Source organism: Rhinolophus ferrumequinum, chromosome 18 (genome assembly GCF_004115265.2).
Source record: "Rhinolophus ferrumequinum isolate MPI-CBG mRhiFer1 chromosome 18, mRhiFer1_v1.p, whole genome shotgun sequence".
Classification (NCBI taxonomy): Eukaryota; Metazoa; Chordata; class Mammalia; order Chiroptera; family Rhinolophidae; genus Rhinolophus; species Rhinolophus ferrumequinum.
In genome coordinates, this window is record NC_046301.1 from 60,141,387 (window position 1) to 60,163,395 (window position 22,009).

General features: G+C 60.1%; 1 protein-coding gene across 1 annotated transcript; it reads right to left on the reverse strand.

Moving 5' to 3' along the window:
* Window positions 1-1,220: 1,220 nt before the first annotated feature.
* Window positions 1,221-20,088, reverse strand: GNA11 (G protein subunit alpha 11). The gene is made up of 7 exons (XM_033133540.1): window positions 19,910-20,088; window positions 7,259-7,443; window positions 5,655-5,809; window positions 4,892-5,020; window positions 3,017-3,146; window positions 2,778-2,931; window positions 1,221-1,430 (listed from the first exon to the last, which is right to left on the reverse strand). The coding sequence occupies exons 1-7, from the start codon at window positions 20,043-20,045 to the stop codon at window positions 1,240-1,242; spliced, it is 1,080 nt and encodes a 359-aa protein (XP_032989431.1). The 5' UTR covers window positions 20,046-20,088; the 3' UTR covers window positions 1,221-1,239.
* Between the last annotated feature and the right edge of the window lie 1,921 nt (window positions 20,089-22,009).

The window sequence follows — 22,009 nt, forward strand, 5'->3', positions numbered from 1 at the left end:
AAGCCATCTCCCTCCCCTCAAAAGCCCAGCCCCTGCTTGTTCCTGCCCTCAGAGTCCCTCTGAGAGGGGACCCAGTCCCGTGGCTCTGGCTCAGTGCGTGGCCGTGGCTGTGGCCTGGAGGCTAACCGGGGCCAAGGTACCAGCTACTGGCTCCCCCGTGACTTGACAATCCCGGCGAAGGGCGCCTGCAGCCTGCCTGCTTCCCGGTGGCTCGGTGCAGAGGGTCAGCAGTGTGTGCGATGGCAGCCACCACGCCTGGAAACAAGTGCCGGTCACTCCATCAACCTCTCTCTGCCTCTTGGGGACAGACCTGAGAAGATTCTGAAAAAGTCCCCAGCCCACTGTCAATGTTTCCAAATTAGGTATGAACTGGAACAGAAGCCAAAGCGACTCCCATCCCAGTGGGCCCTCTCCCGGCTGCCAGGTGACGTGGATTCCCACAGGTGCTGTCTGGCATGGGCAGTGGACACACCGCCCTCTGCTGTGCAGGGACAGGGCCCCAGGGGAGCTCCTGGCAAGCAGATGGCCCTGGAGACACAGCCCAAAGGACCCCGGAAGCCGCCAGGGCTCTCACAGAGGCCGGTGGGGTCTGCAGCCACCCAAGGCTGTGAGGCAGGGCCCCAGGCATCTCCTCCACTGCAGGGGAAACAATACACTTTTTGTTTTTCCTCAAAAAAAAAAAAAAAATGGTTAGGCACTTCCCAGGGTGGGCAACAGAGGGCGCCACCCACCCCCACTTCTTGGAGTCCAGAGAGCAAAACCACGGCAAAGTCGTGAAGATGTCAATAACTTAAAAAAAAGAAGAAACAAAAGTCACAGTCTCCGTATCTCCACGCCTTCCGTGATTGAGAACACAAGGGAGTACAGGATTGGCCAGTCTGAGGGACCAGGGACGGCAGGTGGCTGTCCCTCGTGGCCCGAAGGCGCCGCCTGGGGCTGAGGGAGGCCTGGAGGTGCCGGGGCAGGGCACTCGCGTGTCTCATCTCTGCTGGGATCATTTTGCTTTTTTTTTCTTTCTTTTTTTTTTTTTAGAAAAAGGCGGGCCACAGTTGAGGCCAGAAAAAGGCAGCCTGTGCCACTGACAAAAGGTGAGACGGTGCACAAAGTGTAGAAAGAAGGATGTGCATCCCCTGATAACTGTGAAATAAAAAACATTTGTTAAAAATAGGAAACAACCCAGCTCCTCGGCGGCAGAGCCGCTGTCACGTCATCCAGGAGGGTCTGTCCCGGGCCCTCAGGTCACACCAGGTTGTACTCCTTCAGGTTGAGCTGCAGGATGGTGTCCTTGACGGCGGCGAAGACGAAGCGGATGTTCTCCGTGTCGGTGGCGCAGGTGAAGTGTGAGTAGATGATCTTGTCGCTGTCGGGGTTCAGGTCCACGAACATCTTCAGGATGAACTCCCGGGCGGCCTGTGCGTCCCGCTGCGGGCCTGGGGGGACGGGCGGGTGAGCCTGGCTGGGGTGGGGCAGCAGCGCGCAGGGCAGCTCCCCCCGTCCCAGGGATGCCCGCGGCCGACGCCTCGTCTCCTGACCGCACTGTGGCCTCCGTGTGCGCCTGCTGATCTGCGGGTCCCTGCCCATCTCCCCCATTTGGCTCTGGGCCCCCCCAGCCCAGCCCCCCATCGCTGCACACGGGTGAGGACCTCCAAACTGGGGCCAACCTTCCTGCCCGGCCTCACTTCACCCCACTGCATCCATGCTGCACTCCACACACATCCCTAAGCCAAACACGGGCACGCGTCCACACTGGTGCACACAGGCGCACCCCACGCATGTGCAGCTGCCACCTCAGCCGCCCTCCCACACGGCCTGCTGGCTGTCCATCTGTCTGTCCACACCCCTGCCCAGAGGCTCCCCACCACAATGTCTGTCCTTCCCGGCCCATGGTGTGCACTCGCCCTCAAGGGCTTGGTCCCCATCACCTCGCTGTTCCCTCCCAGCCACCGGGAGTCCCTGCTTGCCCAGTCCAAGAGGCCAGAGGGCCGGGTGCAGAGCCCAGCACCCTAACCCCCAGGCCTCACTCTGGTCTCTAGAGTGGGAACCAACAGCCCAGATCATGAGGCCCCCCCCTACCCCCCATGGCCAGTCAGGCCGAGCCTGTCACCCCCACTCGCAAGCTGGGCATAGTCTTCTACAGGCAGCTCCCTTCCGTGGGGGCTCCCAGCAGGGACGGTCCTCCCCATCATGATCCCTGCTCCTGTAAGGAGTGTGGACGGCGCAGGCACCCAGCGTGGGTGCCACCACCTGCTGTGGAGGGCATAGCCAGGTGCCCTTAGGGACCTGTGGGATAGCCCCATGCTCACTGTGGGGACAGCTATAGCTCACGCACAACAGCGTGGGGTGGTCCACCCACGAGCTGTCTGCCTTCCATTAGGAGCTTGGGCTGATCCAGGCAGGGGCAGGACGGTAGTCTTGGGTCACCCTTTATTCCCGGCACCACGCTCCTCAATATGGCCAGGCCACTGAGCCCACACGGGCTCCTTGCTCAGCATGGGCAATCGGGGACAGGCCACCAAGTGGGGGACTGGAGCCAAGTGTCCCATCACATCTCCTGCTGCCGTGCACCAACCACAGCCTCCTTCCCCGGGACACGATGCCTTCCCGCCCATCAGTGGCCTGAGAGGAGCCGGGAGGCAGCCATGCGTGCAGCGCCAGCCCGGGAAGCTCTGCTCTCACTGCTCGTGGGCCCCTGGAAGCACCCTGCCAGCTGTCCGACGAGGACACCGAGGCCCGGGCGGCCAGCTGGCCTCCCCAGGGAGCGGTGAGGCGGGGCTCACCGTCAAACTCCGGGAAGTAGTCCACCAGGTGCGAGTACAGGATCTTGTCTTCCAGCAGGTCCTTCTTGTTGAGGAAGAGGATGACGGACGAGTTCTGGAACCAGGGGTAGGTGATGATGGTCCGGAACAGGGCTTTGCTCTCCTCCATGCGGTTCTGTGGAGGGATAGCGCCAGGGTCGCCAAGGCCCGGGGATTAGGAGAGGGCTGCGGCTGGGGGAGCACGCGGGCTGGGGCCTCACCTCGTTGTCCGACTCCACCAGGACTTGGTCGTATTCACTCAAGGCCACAAGGAACATGATGGACGTCACGTTCTCAAAGCAGTGGATCCACTTCCTCCGCTCAGACCTCTGTCCTCCCACATCCACCATCCTACAGGGACCAGAGCCCCACAACGGCTCAGCACCAGGCTCCACACACAGCACTGCTTCCGCTGCAGGCCTTCCCCACGGCATGGCCACGTCTGCCAGAGCCGCGGGGACCCCAATACCTGCCGAGGCTGCGAGGGCCCCAATACCTGCCAGAGCCATGAGAACCCCTAATATGTGTTAGAGCCATGGGCCCCCGTATCTGTGGGAGCTAGTAGAACACCGCACAGGCCGCAGGTCTGGTTTCTGAGCGTGACCAGTCCCGGCCCTCCAACGGGAGCCCTCAGCCTAAAGCGCAGTGACAGGCACTCATGGGTGTGAGGTGTGAACACAGCGGGACCTGTGACGGGCCCACCCTCAGACCCCACATCCTACCTACGGCTGGAAGCTCCCTCCCCTCATTGGTCAACGTGCAGCACTGTCTCTAAAACACTGGCCCATCTTGGCCTCCCCCCCAGGGAAACCCAGATAAACTGAGGGGCACTCGGGTGACAAACGTGTCAGCCACTGCGAGGGAACGGCTGCAGAGAGCATGTCCTGTGACTGGGTGGGCACAGCGGGCTGCAAAGTCTGCTATCCAGCGTGAGAAGCAGGTAGGAGACAACAGGCCCAGAAACCGGAGGGATGGAGGGAGAAGCTGGGACAGTGCCTGAGCAACAGGGTTAGTTATGGGGGCTTTCTTCTGTCTGCTCGGGAATTCCTAACTTCAAACGTGAGGAAAGACACTCCATTTTTAAGAAGGCAGATAAAAGCAGTGGTAAGAGAGCAGACCTCAGGGGCCCCAACCTGTCCTGGAGAAGGCGGGGGTCACCGCAGCTGCCCTCCCCCCACTGCTGCACGGAAGGCAGGCCTCAGACCAGACAGACACAGCCCCAGGGCAACAGGGCAGGGCTGACCCCCAGGCTGTCTGCCTGGCGGAGAGTTTGCAGAGGAGACTCCAGCAAGCACAGGTGGACAGCAGATGTGCCAGGGTGACTGTGAAGGGACAGGAGGGTGGTGACAGGCCAAGGGCCCTGTGCTCGGATGCCAGGCCATGCTGGCAGCTGCAGCCAGTCTGGGGAGAGCCGTCAGGACCAACGGCATTTGGAGCCACAGCCTTTCTGGAGCATGAGCCTCCCAGGTATGACCAGCCTGGAACCCAGGTTCCCAGGGGCCAGATCTCCACGTGAGGTCCCCACTTCGGGACCAGGCTCATCTCACACATCGGGGCCATGAGGCCCCAATGATGACTCAATGACACCCGAGCTCTGACTGGAGCCGGGCCATGAGTATGGTGCCAGGGCCCCTGGCCTGCCTTCTGTGAGCACACAACCAGAAAGGGGGCAACTGGAGAAGGGCAGAGCTGGACGCGGGGTCTCTGCGACCTCTCCACTGCCCCACAGCACTCCTGCTCTGGCAGGAGCTCCAGACCACCCACCCCTCCCACACAAGCCAGCACCATCCCTCACAGGCGGCTCCATCACGGAGGCCCCACCAGAAGGCCATCTCCCCCAGGCTGCCTCTGGCCAGCCCCCAATAACCACTGGGACATGGCTCGCTCTGAAACTTGGTGACAGTTATTCATTCATAAATCTAATGCCCCTTCCTTGATCAGAAGCTCCCTGAAGGCAAAGACCAGGATTCAATGAACCTTTTGCTGCCCCCACAATGGGAACTCCAGGTCTGGGGACAAATGGCCCTCACAGCGGCCTGCCGAGCCCTCAGCCTCTCCAGAACGCCACCACCCTCGGGAAACCAGGACACAGGTACCTGAAGATGATGTTCTCCAGGTCGAAAGGGTACTCGATGATGCCGGTGGTGGGCACACGGACCCGCAGCACGTCCTGCTGGGTGGGCAGGTAGCCCGCAGTGGCGATGCGGTCCACGTCGGTCAGGTAGCTGCAGCAGAGCAGGGACGGGCTCTCAGGCCACGTTGTGGGGGGACATCCCAGCCACCATCGGTCCCCCAAGCAGTAGGAGGGGCCCACAGGGGCCTCACCAGCAGAGGCTGAAGCAGCCAGGAGTACTTGGGATAAGGTGGGACAAAGCCACCCCATCCCTGACCTGGTCAGGAAGGAGCAGGTCATTTGTTGGGTCTCATGGGACAGAAATGACACTGACTAGGGAAAGCCTCGGGAGGGACCCTCTAATAGAGCTGGCCCAGAATGGCTGCTCCGGAAGGAGAATGGGGACCAGCACTGGGGTTTCCAAGACAAGCTGCTGGGCTGGAGGGGTGACTTTTCAGAAATAAACTTAACTACTTTAGGATCACTTTAGATCTACACAAAAGTGGCAGAGACAGAACAGAAACTTCTAGCACACAACCGGCTTCCCTGCCGTGAACGTGATTACTATTCTATCGCATCAGTCACAACTAATCAGCCAACATTCAGTGTCATTAACTGAGCCCACCCTTTTACCAGGTTGCCGCCGTTTTCCTTAATGTCCTTCTCTGTCCCCGGACCCCGTCCAGATGCCCGCTGGTGGCCTCCAACTTGGCCTCCAGTGGGGCGGGTGGGTGGTGCCCACTCACTATTTGGCAGAGTCGGAGAGCTGGTACTCCCGCCTCCGGTCGTAGCACTCCTGGATGCCAGGGTCGTTCCACAGGGTCTTGATGGCACTGACGTACCGGTGCTCGAAAGTCGTCACCTTCTCCACATCTACTTCCCGGATCAGGAGCGCATTGGCCTGTAAGGGTAAGAGCGGGGAGAGGCCATGGGCTCGCCAGGGGCCGCAGTCCTCATCCCGGCACCGGGATGACCAGATTCAGAACCATCAACTCCAGTTTCAGGTGAATACGCGAGAGAAAGCAGCAAGATGGAGGCAGCTCTCGGTACAGGGCCTGCCCTGCCTCCCCAGCCTGTGTTGGAGGGGGCTTTTGAAGGTGGGAGAGGCGTGTGTGAATAAAGCTGTATTTACAGAAACAGGCTGCAGTATGAGCCCTCTGTCCTGGAGGCCGATGGACACCTAAGGTCCAAGTGTGAACTGGACGGGCCCTCAGTTGGAAGAGACCCTACACACCAAGACTCAACAGGCCAGACTCACGCTGGCCCCACGTGCGGCCCACAGCCAGGACTCAGGGCCAGGAGGGTCCCGATCATCTGTGAACTGGGGGTAAAGGGAGGAACGAGCCCGTCAGCGATGCCCCATGAATCTGGCTGACTGATCTTCAGCTTTAAAGTAAATGGATTGATTTAAGCCATGTTCAGACACATCTGGACTCCATGCCATCTGTGTGAGAACCCCCAAAACACCTACCAAAGCAAAGACAGGGAGGCCACCCGTGAGAGCCATGGTTCATGGCTGGGTGGGGCAGCTGCTGGGGAGAGTGGGCTGTCACCACGTGAGCCAGAATCTCTGCTCCTGGGTACACACCCAGGAGAAATGAGAAAAGGTGTGCAAGTAACAACTTGGTCACAAATGTCACAGCACCAAGATTCACAATGGCCAAAGACTGGGAACAATCAAATGTCCATCGATGGGTGAATGGATAAATAAAATACACTGGAATGTTATGCAGCCGTGAGGAGGGAGGCGCTGACACTCGCCACAGCCTGGATGGACCTGAACACACGGGGCTCATGAGAGGAGCCGGACACACAAGGCCACACAGGGTGTGATTCCATGTATGTGAAGTGTCCAGAACAGGCGCGTCCAGAGACAGGAAATAATTAGGGGCTGCCAAGGGCTGGGGAACGGGGCGGGGGAGGAACTATTATAACTGTTAAAGGAGACGGGGTTTCCTTTTGGGGTGATGAGAATGTTCTGGAATTAGATACAAGTGATGGGTTCATGACTCTGAAAATGTTAAAAACAAGTGAGCTGCACACTCAGTGGGTGACTTGTATGGTATGTGAATTCCATCTCAACAAAGCTGTTAATAAAGAATACGAGTGGGAAGTGCCAACCCCGTGGGGTCACCCAGAGGGTCAGATATGGTGTGTGAAGCCCCAGGAGGACGCTGGGCCCTCCCAGGGGCGAGGACGCAGGAGCGCGCGTGGCCCACCCTCAGGGCAGCTCACCTGCCAGCCGCTTCCTGTCCGTGGAAGGGGGCGCTCACAGTGACCGCGTAGGCAAGTCTGGGGCTCAGCCAGGGTGCGCAGGCACAGCAGCCCCCGGCCCGCCTCACCCCCTCACCTTGTTCTGCTCGTACTTGTACAGGATCTTCAGGGTCTCCATGGCACGGATCATGGCCTGCATGGCGGTGAAGATGTTCTGGTAGACCAGCTTGGTGAAGCCCCGCTTGTCCTCCTCCGAGTAGCCGGCCCCATGGATGATACGCATCTGCTTGATGAACGTGCTCTTCCCGCTCTCGCCGGTGCCTGCAGCACGGAGCAGCCCACTGAGACCGCGGGAACGCAACCCCACCCGGCACGCCGGGAGCCCAGGCGCTCACACGCACGCTCCTGGCCCCAGGTGGCTGGTCGGCCCTCGAAGGCGGCACAGGACACGCTCAGCCAGCAGGCGGCCAAACTCGGGCACCCCCAAGTTTTGCCTCCGTCAGCCTCCCACGTGCACCCATCCTACACAAGAGGAAACTGAGGTCCAGAGAAAAGAAAGACGACATCTGCAGGGCACTCAGCACTGAGGCACATGACAAGTGGGTCTGTCCTCCCAAGCCCCTGTGGGGTCACAGTGGCAGGAAGTGAGGAGCGCCCTCAGATGAGGGCAGGAAGGCCCATGGAAGTTACATGTCACCACCAGATGCCACCACCTCCTTACCGACGTAGTGGGCCTGACTAGCTACCGTGCCCGTCCAGCCCACCTAATGCTTTCCCTTGCCCACCCTAGGCCCGTCTGATCTGAAAATGTGTCTGCCCACCTCCCACTTCTTCCATGAATCTCTCCAGAGCAACGTCTCCTTTGCGGCAAGAGTTTGGTATCTGCATCCAAGGCCACGATGGTGAGAGCCAAATTGAGTCACAGGGCACCGATCGTCACCCCCAACGTCCCCAGGAGCTCCTTTCTCATTAGCCCTGAACGTGCGACACAACCCAACGTGACACCAGCCCGGCACACCTCCGTGACCATGGCGCTGTGCTCCATGTCCACCCAGAAGCCTGGGTGTCGCCCCTCTGCCCACCACCGGCATCCGCTCTCTTATCTCTGTCCCACCGTGCTGACGGGCACGTCACCAAACCCCCTTCCTGTCTCATTCCTTCCTCTACATAAGCATGAGGGGACATAGCCACCTTACCAGGCTCTTCTAGGGTGAGTGTGCTGACCCCCACCTTAGAGAAGGGTGCTCCGAGGCTCTGCGTACCTTGCGGGATCAAAAGGATCAGAAAGTCTGGACAACCATCTGAAAGGGACCCCTCAGCCGGCTGTACCGTCACGCTGGCCTCGAGATGCAGCCCCGGTCTCAATGCACACCGTGTGACCGTGGGTCCTCACGCCTCCGATCCCTCCCAGCCCCACTCCAGCACCAGCACGGCCCCAGGTCCCTCTCCTGCTTCAGCCTATCACTGCCCTGGTCACTCCACTTTCATGTACCCCACATGTGGGGACAGCAACTGCAGAGGCTTTAATGTGTCCACAAATCTCTGTCACACCTCCCTCCCTCGTTCTCTTCCCTGCGTGGGGCTAGACTCAGTGACACTCTTCTAACAGAATATGACGAACGATGGCATGTCTCTGCTGAGGCCAGTTTATAAAAGGCACGGGAGCTCCTCCTTGCTGTCTCAGACCACAGGGCAGGAGGAGCCAGCTGCCATGTTGTGAGGCCGCGCAGGCCGCGCTGTGGCGGCCCCCACGGGGCGCTGAGGCCTCCCGCCAGCAGCCACACGAGGCAGCCAGCCTCGAAGGGGCCCCTCCAGCCCGGGTCCCGCCTTCAGGTGAGGCGGCCCTGGCCACAGCTTGACTGCAGTGTCCTCAGGGCCCCGGCCCAGGACCGCTCCGATTCCTGACCCTCAGAATCTGTGCAGATAAGTGTTTGTTGCTTTCAGCTGCTAAGTTTTGAGGTGATTTTATTACACAGCAAGAGAGAACTTCTAAATTCTAAGAATGCACGGTCTCAGACCCTTATTCCATAACCCAACACAAGTCCCCTCTCACGGACTCACCTCTGTGCCCCCTTTTAGGGGCTCAGAACATCCCAAACTCACCTAAACCTGCCCTCTAGGCTCCTCTCAGCACTCTGGCTGTGAGTTGCCCTGCGTCTGTCTGCCCACCTGTTAGCCCAGGCTGTGTCTCTGTCCATGGTGCTGTCCACTCACAGCCACCCGTGAGCTGACCGGCACCCCAGAAAGCCCTGCGCCCCAGGCACGCAGCTCCCTCCCTGTACACTTGGAACCATTACTGCCACCTGTGTGGGGAGTCTCTGCAGGGGGTCTACTGCCGGCCTCCGTGACCGGGAGCTCCTGAAGGACACCCCATGGTGACCACACTGTCCTGCAGCCAAGAGGCCCTCAACCAGAGTCCGAGTAACTGACCACAGGTACCTGAGCTCACACAGGGAGACCCGAGTCACAAATGTGATACGTCACAAAGCAGTGGCCTTGGCTGCAGCCACCTACGTCTGGTACTTTTATCAACCACCTCAGACCCTTTCTGGAATAAACATGATTTTAGTTCTGTCACCAAATGGCAATTACCCCCACACCACCCCACATTCGTCCTACCTCAGATAATCACCCCTGCCACAAGATGTACAAGAGGCCAAACATCCACTTGCCCCAAACCCACCTGAGTTCCAGGGGGCCGGGGGCAGGGGGGGTTGTGCAATGACCCTACGTCTCCTCATGGGGACCATGCTGCCCCTCACACACCACACACTGGGGGAGAAGAAGGACTTCCAGTGCATTCTCCTCTTGACCGCACTAGAAACAGCCAAACAGGTGCAGGGATTAAGGCCAACCCCCAGAACAGCCAGACACAGCCCTGCAGGGCACTGAGCTGAGCAGGTCCCCCACTCAGGCCACACGAGGATGCTGGCAGGGCACGTGAGGGGTCTGAAAACCAGACCAGCAGCCAGGCCAGGAGGAACTGGCCTCACACTGGCCTTTTAATAATGGAGGCAAAACTGACAACGAGAGCCCCCACGGAGCTGAGCTCTCCAGAGGCAGTGCACGCACACTGGGGGCGCACACATGGAAACACATGCACACCATACACGTACACGTACACACACGCATGGTGCCAATCACACTGAGACAAAGCTTAGGCCCCAAGAGAAAACGGAGGAGTGGGGGTGTGTCCTGAAAGCCTCTTCTCGACTGGCGAGCAGCCCTGTGGAGAGAAGCCCGAGGGACAGCCCCAGAGGCTACAGGCCTGGGACCTTCCCCAAACCTGACAAACAAGCGGCTGGACGCGCAGGCGCAGGAACAGCCCACAGAGGTGAGGCGTGTGGCACGGTCACACAGGTCCCTCCAACCCCGTGGCGTCCAGTCCACGCGTCTCCCCACGCTGCAAAGACAGTGGCCACGATCGACCTCCAGAAGAGGCAAAGGCACAAGCGTGTGAGGTGGTGGATGTGTTAACTAACCTAAGTGCGACCACCATCTTGCAAATACACACGTGCATCAAATCATCATGCGGTACACCTTACATGTCAATTCTATCTCAATAAAGCCGGGGAAAAGCAAAAGGGACAACCCAGGGACAGTGTGGCTTCGGACGTGGGATGGTCAGTGACCCTGGCCAGGGCGGCCATCACTGTGCGAGGAGGGACAGAGAAAGGAGGGTGTGGAGCTGGCGGCTGCAGAGAGGGCAAGCCCGCTGAGGAGGTCACCACGTGTCGCGTCACCTGTGTCCTGGGCCAGCAGTGACTGAGCGAGGCGACACCAGCGCCAGCTCCAAGCGTCCGCCTGAGCCAGGTGCAGCAGCACGGGAGGCGGGAGCCAGCGGGGCCCTCTGCCCTGGAACAGGCCAGGCCCAGTTGGCCTGAGAGGTGTTCGGCCACCGCTACCCCCAGGAAGGAGGGAGGGACAGGCTCTGGGTGGTGTGGAGCCGGCCAAAGCCACCCAGGTTTGTTGTTGCAGATGCTTTGGCTGCAGCCTTCATTTTGAACTGGCCTGTCTCCTGGCCAACTCAGCCACTGTCACATCTTGTCAGCACATGGCACCCGTAACAGAATCTCTGGCCCGGGATCCCTCCGACGCCCGACCTGCCCAGAGAAGTCTCCGGGCACGAGGCCGGCTTGCCCAGACCCACTGCGGTAGCCGTCACCCAGGTCCTGGTCAGCTCCGCCCTCCTGGCCTCCCTGGCCCTCCGCCTCCTGCCTCTAACTCACCCTGTGCGGCGCTGTCACACTCCCCCTAGGAGATCTAGTCACATATGCCCTCCTGGCTCAAAAACCTTCAGTGGCTACCCCCTTGAAGAAAAGCAAGACACCGGTGATCAGGCCTCATTCTGTCCATGTGAACGGGTCTACAGCACCCACTGGGCCCCCAGCCACACAGGGGGCGGCTGCTCTGGACCCATGAGCACCTGCGGGGTGAGGACTCATCCACTCAGACACCAGCAAAAGGCTTCCCAGGCAGCTTTTTCACAATGGCCAAAAAGCAGCATCGACCATGATGCCCCACACTGGCTGGATGGTCACAAACTGCGGCCCATCTGTGCCACGGACCCTACACAGGGATGAAAATGAAGCCCGTGGACACACACAGTGGCCAATGGACTCCATGGAACTATGCCAAGGGGGAAAAAACCCCAGGAGGCTACACACGTTCTGGCTCCATTTAGGAAACATTTCTGAGACGACACAGCTATAGAGACGGAGGACAGAGGGGTGGTTGCTGGGGGGGCAAGCAGGGTAGAAAAGGGCGACATGAGGGTCCCGGCAGTGCTGGGAACACTCGGGACGCTGATGGCAATGGTGGATTCAGGCGCCTGCACAGGTGGTGACACAGCACCACCTCCCTGCACAGAAGCCAAGCGGCTCCAGGTCCAGGCTGCGGTCAGACCTCAGCCTCATGTCCGTGGGCCCCTTTGTCCGCCCCCTTGGTTCCTGGGTGACACCACGAGCCCAGCATTTGGAGAGGACGTCCAGGACCTGCAGCTGCTTGTACCACTGCTAAATACAAACCACCCCCACGGGCCTTTCCCTCCAACCCTACCAGGCTCCCTGAAGAAACCCAAATTCACGTTTTCCAATTAGTTCCTCGCACCCCGACACCCCAGCTGTTCCTGTTACTCAGTGTCTATGAAGCCTGTGGTCCCCGTCTTCCACATGCCGGGAGCCCCTACCCCTGGGCGGGGCTCTGCCTGCAGCCTCCTGCACCCAGCCCCTAGCACAGGCCACAGAAGGCACTGCACACGTTTTTCCCAAATAAACCTGGTCCCAATCCACAGGGCTGGGTTTGTCACATGCCCCCACAGGTCCCCGAGTCGCCTGAGCTGGGCAAGCCAGACTTGACCTCTGGTTATTCCAAGGAACGAGGAGGACCTGGGGGTGCATCCCCGGCGCAGCTCAACTCCTGGAAGGCCGCGGTGGGACCTGCTCGTGGCCGCCTTGGGGCACTGTCCCAAGCGCTGCCCCAATGAGACTAACTGGGGAAGAGGAAGGAAAAGAGCAGCCCCTGTGAGGGAAAGAGGCCACCAACCCACCTTCACCAGTCAGTGAAGATCCAGGACGGCAGGTCAGGAAGAAGGAGTCTGAGCCCTGAGAAAAAGGGGGCTCAACCCCCACAGTGGCCACAGCCTGGAGAACAGGAACGACGGTGCTTGTCTGCTATCGCTGACAAACTCCCGTGTGCAGGCCATGGTGCCCACGGCCCCGGGGCAGGCGGGTGCAACCTGGCAACAAGAACCTGAGTGTTGGAGTAATAACCTGGGGTCCAGGGCTGCTGCCGGGCTGTCCACCTCTCTGGGATGTGGGTAGCGAAGCCAGGAACCCCCAAGACCACAGGGAGTACTGCCAGGGACCTGGACTCCTGGAAATGCAGCATGGACCTCAGGCTGTGTCAACAGGTCCGAGATCAACGCCAACCTTATGCAGGGGGACACAGAAAACGCAAAACCCTCGCTCAGCTGAGGATGGCGATTACACACTCCCCTCGCCCCCAGTCTCTCATTCATTCACTCATTCAGCAGTACAACTATCACCCCACCTCCCACTGGAAAGGTGAGGGAACTGAGGCTCAGAGAGGTTGAGCAGCTCTTCTGAGGTCACACAGCCTAGGTAACTGTGGGACCTCAACAGACTCAAGTCTTCTGGCTTCACAACAGCGTCTCTCCCCACACCAGGACTTCCGTGTCTCCTGTTCCACCACCACCACCACCACCACCCCAGGGAAGTGAGAAAACGCAAGCGCACTGGTGCCTTGGGGCCACCAGAGAGAAATGGCATTAGCGGGCTCCTGCACTGATAAGGAACAGGAAGGAGAGCAGAAATCTGAAAAGCCTTCAATGGCTACCCCCCTCGAAGAAAAGCAAGTCGCAGAGTGGTGGACTGCTGGACTCATCACGTGTTATCTCCACGCCAGGTGAAGTCCTGGGACAGGCGTCTCCTGCCCAGGGGCCTCCAAGGCGCAGACATTAATCGCCCCTCAACCAGGACATGCCACCTGCTGTAATTGAGGCCACTGTGCAACAGCCCCAGGGTGGCATTGGCAATTTTGGTGGGTGTCTGAGCCCCCAATTTTGTCCCCACGTGCTGGGTCTTTTTGCAGCCCTTTCTGAAGTCCCTGAGAGTTGGGTGACCTGGCATGAACCCGCCGTCCTGCCCTACCCTGCGTCCAGCCCAACAGTGGCTGCGTGGAGCATGGGGAGCGGGGATGGACCCCCCCACCCACCCCAGCTCAGCCCCATCCCCATGGCTCAGATGAGAGGACCACCGGGGCAGAGGTGAGGCGACACTGCCACCCCCTGGGGCTCTGAAGGTGAGGCGCCTGGCCCTTCCGACTCTGCAGCCAGCACAGGTCAGCGAGCAGGCACGAAGGCAGGGAGGGCAGCTGGGGCCACTCCTCCCACCACGCACAGCACCAGCCACGGAGCTGTGGGCCGAAACGGAACCCAGACGGCCGAGCCTGAGGGCTGAGCTCCGGGGACTGCCCTGCAGGACAGGGAAGGCCCCCTCGGCGGCACAGGGGGGACACCACGAATCAAAATAACACAGATGGTGCGCCCCAGTTTAATACCCATCATACCGCTTCGTCCTCATAATGATCCTAAAAAGTCAGTATGACTATTGTCACTTCACGGAAGGAAAAGCCAGGGTTCGTGAGAACACAGGGACAGAAACTGCACTCCGGCATTTCCAGCTCAGCCCTGGTATGGACACCCACCTCTCAGGACTGTTCCAGCAGCTTTTAAATGGCAACTTATGCAAAGCATCCAGTGGGAAGGATAGTGACGACAGGACAAAACTGCTTCTGCTTGCTGACCACCTACTGTGTGCCAAGCACCAGGCTAGCGTTGCATTTCATCCTACAACAGTGCTCTGGGGGCAGGGGCACCAGCCTCATCCGACAGGTAAAGAAACCAAGCCTGGGAAACAGGTGAGTCCCATGGTCTCCCCGAGCTAGTGTCTCTGCTACTGCTCGGCGCCTGCTGGCACAGGGCCCCCAAAGAGCCAGGCCGCCTACAGGAGGCCTCAGAGAGGCAGCTGCAAGCTGTGCCCTGGAGTCCCTGTGTCCACACAGCAGAGCAGAGGGCCACAGGCAGGTGGGATCTCACGACCAGGCAAGTTAGGGCATCAGGGGGGCCCGGTGACTCGGGACTGAATTCAATCACAAATCACAGCACACCTTTCTGAGGCCTGCAGGGCTGTGCTCCACCCGTGGGGTGGCGACGGGCAGTGGAGGGAGGGACTGAGGAGTCACCGTGGCAGGGTGACGGGCCACAACCAGCCAGTTGCCCTAAGATGGGGAGGCACGGGGAGCCTGTAGGCCCAGGGGCACAGGAACTATGAAAAACGCGAGTTGGCTGCACACACCCCCACAAGCCAGCCAGCTGAGGTCTGGGGTGTCCCGGTTCTGGGAGCAGCTTGAGTTCCACCAAAAAAGCACCCCACCTGTAGGCACTCCCAAAGCCCATGGAGATGCCCTGAATCCCATCCGCTGCTCAGAGACACCAGGTGAGCAGGCTGCAGAGGCGGACTGTCCCCAAAGAACAGGCCGCAGCTGCCAGCTGGGAAAGGAGTGCCCTGCAGGGGACCAGAGATGGGGCTGCCCCTCCCACTACTACCCAGCTCTGTTCACCCCATGGGGCTCAGTGTCCCAGACCAGTTGCATCCACCCTAAGACCAGACAAAGAAGGGACAAACGTTTCTCTGCCATGGGTCCTCATCTAAGCCGTCTGGTTTCCTGCACGCCGCTCCGCAGGCCCAGGGCCGCAAACAGCGGTGACCACAACGTGCTCTGGGGCTGCACTGAGGGATCCCCCACAAGCATCAGAAAGTGAAACCTTCTGTGGGTAAATGTCTGAGGCCGAGCACTTCCTCCAGTCTCACCACAGTGACCGGCACAGCTCGGCACACGCAGAGCCGCGCCCGGAAGCACTGCAGGCCGCTCTGCAAATGGAGTTCAGGGCCGGCCCTGGCCCCAGAGCCTGGCAAGACACACCTGGTGGGGCCACGCTCCGAGCTCCCACAGTAACTGTCCTTTGCGGTAGGCATCCCAGGGGCTCGGTCCACCAGGCCCTGTAGGAAGGGGACAGAGTCTCGCCCAGGCACTGGTGTCCTCCCCAGACGTGCAAGGAAACCAAGGGACAGTTAGGTCCAAGAGCAGTCTGGGCTCCTGAGGCACTTCCAGGGACTGCAGCCCGGAAAGCAGACCCTTTTAGCCAAAAACATTTCATTTTAATTTAGAGCACATAAAACATGTCCGGGAGTGGGTCAAGGTCCTTCCACAGCCCCAGTGGAACCGGGGGGCAGATGAGAGGCCACCCAAGGGCGCTTCCTGCTCTCCTGGTCTGCAGGAGACGCAGCCGGGCCTCTCTGCCAGGAGGCAGTGGCCATGCTCTGCTCCCCGCCTCCAAGCACTGGGAGGCGCCCTTCCCGCTGGACCACCACACCCCACGCCTGATTCCGGGCCTTTTCACCGCCCTGTGGGGGCCGGCTCTGGCCAACAGGAAGCCTGTGGAACTGACCACCCTGCTTTATTTAGAAATCCCCGGAGCCGCTCGGCTCAGCCTGGCCAGGCCACTAGGACGGGGCTCCCATGGAAAGCCTCGAGTCTCAGACGGGAAGCTCGCCCGAAGGAACAGACAAGGGGCCCCCTTGGTGTTTTCTACCAAGTGCCAAACATCACGGAAAAGGGCAGCACAGAAGCCAGCAGGCCTGCCCAGGACCCCCACCCCAGGGCTCCCGATGGAGCCTCGGGGTTCTCGTCTGCATGATGGGAGTGACGCTATCCCAGCGGCTGGTTGCGCAGACACGCTTGCCATCCGCTCCCGACCACAGACAGACATTAACAGGGACACAGCCTGGAACCCCAGATCCCTGACACTGAAGACCTGTATCCGTGCACTCATGCATCTGCCTGTTGACACACACATACACACACACATAGGGCTTTGGACCCTAGAAACACAAACACGCACTTTTTAAGCAATCACAAAACATCCGACAAAATCACTTACACTGATCATACACCCACTCTGCAACACACATTTTACACCGTGTAACCGTGTACTACCATGGGGCAGAGGTTCTCAAACAGCGCTGGTCCCGCACGTAGGGGCCACCGGGCCATTCTCGGACATCTGTGGTCATCAGACGGGTGGGACCAGGGAGGCTGCTCAACAAGACGCCTCCATGGCCAGGACGGCCCCTCACAGAGACTGGCCCGGCCCCAAGGTCCCCAGTGCCGAGGAAGAGACCCTGCCATATGGAAAAGAGAGGCCTCTTTGAGGAGTTAAAAATCAACTTTAAAAAGGGGCATGGCGGGAGCACTGGGGACAGCACAGGGTGCCCACTCGGTGCCCCACTTCGAGGGCCAGAGCCCCGCTCCAGGAGCTCCACAGGTCAGCCACTCTAACCACCAGGATAGGGCATCAACACCCGCGCCAGGCTGGGGGGCCCCACAGGGCACGTGCACACAGCCCCGGGGAGACAGCACATGGACGTGGCAAACTGGGCCAGGGCTTCTCCAGCGATGGTAACTCGCTCCGCCTGAGTCCAAAACCAGGTGCCAAGGCGAGCACCACCAGAACCTCTCAGAAACAGGACTCACACACAATGCCACAGGGTGAGCAGCCCCTTAGCCCACACCACGGGGGGCAGGGGTGGTGGCATTCTCATGCAGCAGAACCAGGTGGCCTACAACTCCCACAGCTGGGAAAGCTGTGTGTCCCTTGATTTTCCCCCTACGAAACGGGGACAGTCCCCATCCAGTGGCTGGCTTGCTAGGGGGTTGGAAAGAGTCCTACCAGCAGGTCAGGCAACAGGCCGAGGGTGCTCAGTAAGGACGCCCTCCCTGCCCTCTCACACCCCACCCTGTCCTCTAGGCATCAAAGTCCTCCCAACACGGTGTCCTCAACCTGGGAGGACAGGCTGCCTGGTGAGAAGTGTTCCCAGGGTTCCCGAAGAAGTCCCGGGCCCAAAGCCCAAGGGATCACTTGTTGAGGCAGCACCTCAAGATCAGCCCCTACCATGCACACCCCCTGGGCCTTCGCCCAGCACTGAGGGCTGCCCTCCTCAGGTCAGAACCCTTCACCTTGGACCTGAGCGCTCACATCCTGTCCTATCTGCTCTCCATGCCTAGGACGCGACCTCCGGACACAGCGCCCAATACCCCGTGGTGCAGGCTGGCAGGGGGCAGACTAGATGCCTCTCTAGGGTTGCACCGCAGGGGAGAAGTGGAACTGCAGACACAGGTGCCCCCGCAGCTGACTCCCCATGCTCCCTGGCGGGCACTGGCTGCTTCCAGATCCCCTGCAGGGCTCTTGGGGGCCTCCCAGCCCAGGGAGACTGCAGACACACAGCAAGGCTGCAGGAGCTTGGGCCACTGACCTGTGTGGCCTTGACCCACACATCAATCTGAAGACTGGACATACTCAGGAGAGGAGGGGGCGCGCTCGGAGGCTCACGCAGCCCCCCAGTAAGACCGGCTGATACCGTTAAGATGCCCCTAATTTCTACCCCCTCCTCCCAAAATAAGCTCTACAGCTCACTGCAAAAACTGTCCAGTGCCACTCAGACCCCATTGCAAGTTTCCTCCAAACTTGATGCTTACTTTCTGCCTGTCTTTTCTGCAAAGATGGACTATTTTATAGACCTTAGGTAAATCAGAATACACGTTTGGAAAAAGAAAATAGAGAAGGAAGGGCGCAGGCAGGAAAAGCAATGTGTTCCAGCCAAAACCCACCATCTCCCAAAAGGCCACCAATGCCACCATCTGCCATCAGACTCAGCACCTCTAAACCCTTTGCTCCTTCTCCAGCCCCAGGCCCATCAAAGCTACCTCTGAGCGGCTTCCATTTCCAACTCTCCCCACAGTATAGGAATGAAAATGAAGCAGGGCTCAGGAGAGGGCACGGCCCAGGTTTCTGTTTTGTAAACGACCTTCTCGCCTTTGACGGCAGAGGTAAGTCCTTCAACAGCCCTTATTTGGGGTAACAACACTTTGCTGATAGCTAGGCCAACTCACTGCGTGCAACAGGTGTGCCCTGAGAAGTGGACTCGAACAGGAATCTTCCCCCAAGTGGAAGGAGGACCCGGGAAAACTGGCTCCCACGAAGGCAGAAGGAAATGATTTGGGGAGTAGAGTTGGCTGGTTCTGAAACCCCACCATGGCCTTCAGCTAAAACAGACTCTAAGAAGAGAGGAAAGGCTATCTTCTCCTCAATGGGGTGTACCCCTTTCTGAGGGAAACAGTTTTCCTGCAGAAGGAGGGTAGGCAGGGGAACAGCCTGAGGGAATGGGGGTGGGTGGGTGGGAGTGGGGCAGGCCCTGTGTGTAGGGAACAGGGCTCCACCTGGTGGGAGTAGTGGAGATGGGATCCTGCGAGGTGAGGGGAGCGTCTGTGGATTACACCCCAAGGTCTGGGCCTGAACAGATGCTGGGGCAGCGAGGGGGACACTCTGTGGGTAAGGGACAGAGGGCCAGCCCTGTGCAGGGAGGGGGACTCAGCCCATGAGAAGGGAGAGAACCTCCAGAGTTCCAGGGGCCCCACCTGGACTGCAGAGGCAGAGGCTGACCCTGCAGCGATCTGGAGACCTGATGTAGACCGCCAAAGCAGGGTACTGACCCTGGAGGGTTCGGGGGCCTGACCTGGACGACAAAGGCAGGGCTCACACCGAAGGAATCGGGGGTCTGCCACAGACAGCACAGGCTGCCTGTGAGGATCCGGTACCGACGTGAGCAGCAGAGGCAGGGGCTGACCCCTAGGGTTTCAGGGACTCAACAAGGACAGCAGAAACAGGGGCTGGCCCTGAAAACACTTTGGACCTCATGTGGACAGCACAAGCAGGGGGCTGACCCCACAGATATCAGGTGGCCTGAAGGTGGACAGCATGGGCAGGGTTGGGCCCCACCGGCCCTGCACAGGCACCTGGCCGACGCTGAGAACGTGGGGCCTTGACCTGGACAGCACAGGCAACAGCTGGCCCCGCAGGGATCAGGGCCCCATTGTGGGCAGTACAGCACCGGCAGGAGCAGACCCTACCTACTGGGGTTCCCAGCAAGCACAGCACAGGCTGGGGCTCAGTCCACGGCCGCAGTCCCACTGTGGACAGCAAGGCAGGAGCTATGGACACCACGGGCCCCGGCTGGCTCCGAAGCCCTGCCCTCGCCGGGGACAGCACGGCCACAGGCATCGCCTGTGGACAGCCCGCAGCGTCGGCCCCGCCCGGCCAGCACGCGCACCGCCGGCCGCGGACCCCGGCAGGCCCGGCCCCACTCACCGAGCAGCAGCAGCTTGAGCTCGCGCCGGGCGTCGCGCTTGTCCCGCCGCAGCTGCTTCTCGATCTCGGCGTTAATCCGCTTGGACTCCTTCACCTCATCGCTGAGGCAACACGCCATCATGGACTCCAGAGTCATCGTCCCGGCCCCGGAGCCCGCCGGCCGCCCCCGCCGCCGCCCCCCGGCCCGGCCCTCGCCCGGAGCCGCCCCGGCCGCACCCGCCTGGCCTTCGGCGCTGGCCCCGGGGGCCGACCGGTTCGCTCGACTGCCTACGAGCGCCGGTCCCGCTCCGCCGCGTACTCCCGCCCGACCACCCTCCGCCCGCGCCGCCGCCGCCGCTAACCGCAGCCGCCGCCGCCAACCGCAGCCTCAGCGACCGAGAGACAGCACCGCACAACCTAACCCGCGCGGGCACAGTGCCGACGGGCGGGCGGCGCGGCCAATGGGAGGGGGCGGTGGCCCGCCCGCCCGTCGCGGGGGCGGGATTAGCGGTCGGGGTGGGCGGGACGTCGCTCGGGCGGGGCGGGGCGGGGCGGGACGAGGCGGGCGCGCCCGCGGGTTAGGTTGCGCCGACGTGGGAAGGGGGACGCGCAGCTGGGAGCCGGGCGGGACCGCCCGGGATTGTGGGAATGTGGCGGACTCGGCCGGCCGGCTCAGCGGCGCTCGGCACCGCTCGGCCCTGCTCGACCCCGCTCGGCCCGGCTCGGCCCCGCTCTGCTCCGCTCCGCCCGGCTCCGCTGAAGAACGGGAGGCAAGGACTGCGCCAATGTCTGGTCGCGGCGCTGGGAGACCCCGGCCCAATGGTGGACACTGGGGTCCTAGCCTTCACGGTTTACCGGGAAGCACCCTGGCATTGCCTAACCGGAAAGAACCTTCCATTCATCTGTTCTTGGGACAAGCATGAATAGAACGCCTCCTGTGTATTGGGCCCGGTGGGCCCCGCATTAATGCAGCGCCTGTTATATGCCACGTATGCAGCAAGCTTTAATGGAGTTCCTACTGTACCAGGCATGGACCAAGCATTAATGCAGCACCTGCTATATACCAGGTGTGGGCCAGGCATGAGTGTAGCACCTGCTATCTAGCTAGGCATGAACCAAACTTGAATGTAATGCCTGATATATACCAAGACAGGGCAAAAACATTATGGAGTGCCTACTGTAAACCAGGCATTAATACAGTGCCTGCTATATTCCAGGCAGCAAACATTAATGAAGTGCCTACTGTATACCAAGCACTGCTTTAAGCCCTTTAAAGCAACCCTATTACCCAGTTGATATTCTTGGGGTATAGCCTCGCCAGTGCATTTACGTATGTATGGAGCTTGGCTGCTTTCACCTTTCACCCACAGACTTGAGTAGTTGGGATAGCTTTAAAATATTTACTATCTGCCTTCTTACTGAAAGAGACCTAGAACGAGGCCCAGACACACAGGAGGTTGCATTCTGAAGAATGGGGGAAAAAATGATAGCCTGACATGTTCCTAGTGCTGGAAGTCCGTTTTACAGCGGAGGAAACCAAAGCGCCATTAAGGACAGTTCCCTGACTACAGCACGTCTCTCAGCCCTGAGCGGGCTGGAACACCCACATCTTCCCCCACCTGGCCCTGCCCAGAGCCCTTCACACGCCTCCCAAGCTGCACCTTAACATGCTGTACTCTCCTGTCTTGAGATAAAGGGTGAGGGGAGGGTCAAAGTCTCCGTTTGTTAGTTGAGGGCAGGAAGATTAGCTCCTTGAAACTATCATCTTGGGGCTTCCATCCCCACCTCGGCCTGGGCAGGAGGCTCCTGGGGTGTCCAACACCGCAAATACAGGAAAGCTTCACTTGAACCAAGAACCTACCAGCAAGGAAACAAAACTGTTGTCCCTCAGGCAGAACCCTCAGGCATTACTGGGGTTCTGGGGCCTCTCCCTCCTCCAGCATCACTCTGGTGTGCCAGGTGCTAGACTGGATAGTGGAATTGGTCACCCATGTGTGTGAATTCCACGTGTGCAGGGAACTTTGTCCATCTTGGTTTCTGTGGCATCCCCAGAGCCTGAAATAGCACCTGGCATACAGTAGGTGCTCGATAAATGTTTGTGAAATCAATGAAGGAACCCAG

Bases quoted from the DNA above. Each gene is read 5' to 3' on its own strand.
- GNA11 (XM_033133540.1), bottom strand. From the start codon at position 20,045: ATGACTCTGGAGTCCATGATGGCGTGTTGCCTCAGCGATGAGGTGAAG. The intron at 5,810-7,258 runs GTGAGGGGGTGA...TTACCCTTACAG, and splicing joins ACAAGTACGAGCAGAACAAG to GCCAATGCGCTCCTGATCCG. The intron at 3,147-4,891 runs GTACCTGTGTCC...TGGTCCCTGTAG, and splicing joins CTGGAGAACATCATCTTCAG to GATGGTGGATGTGGGAGGAC.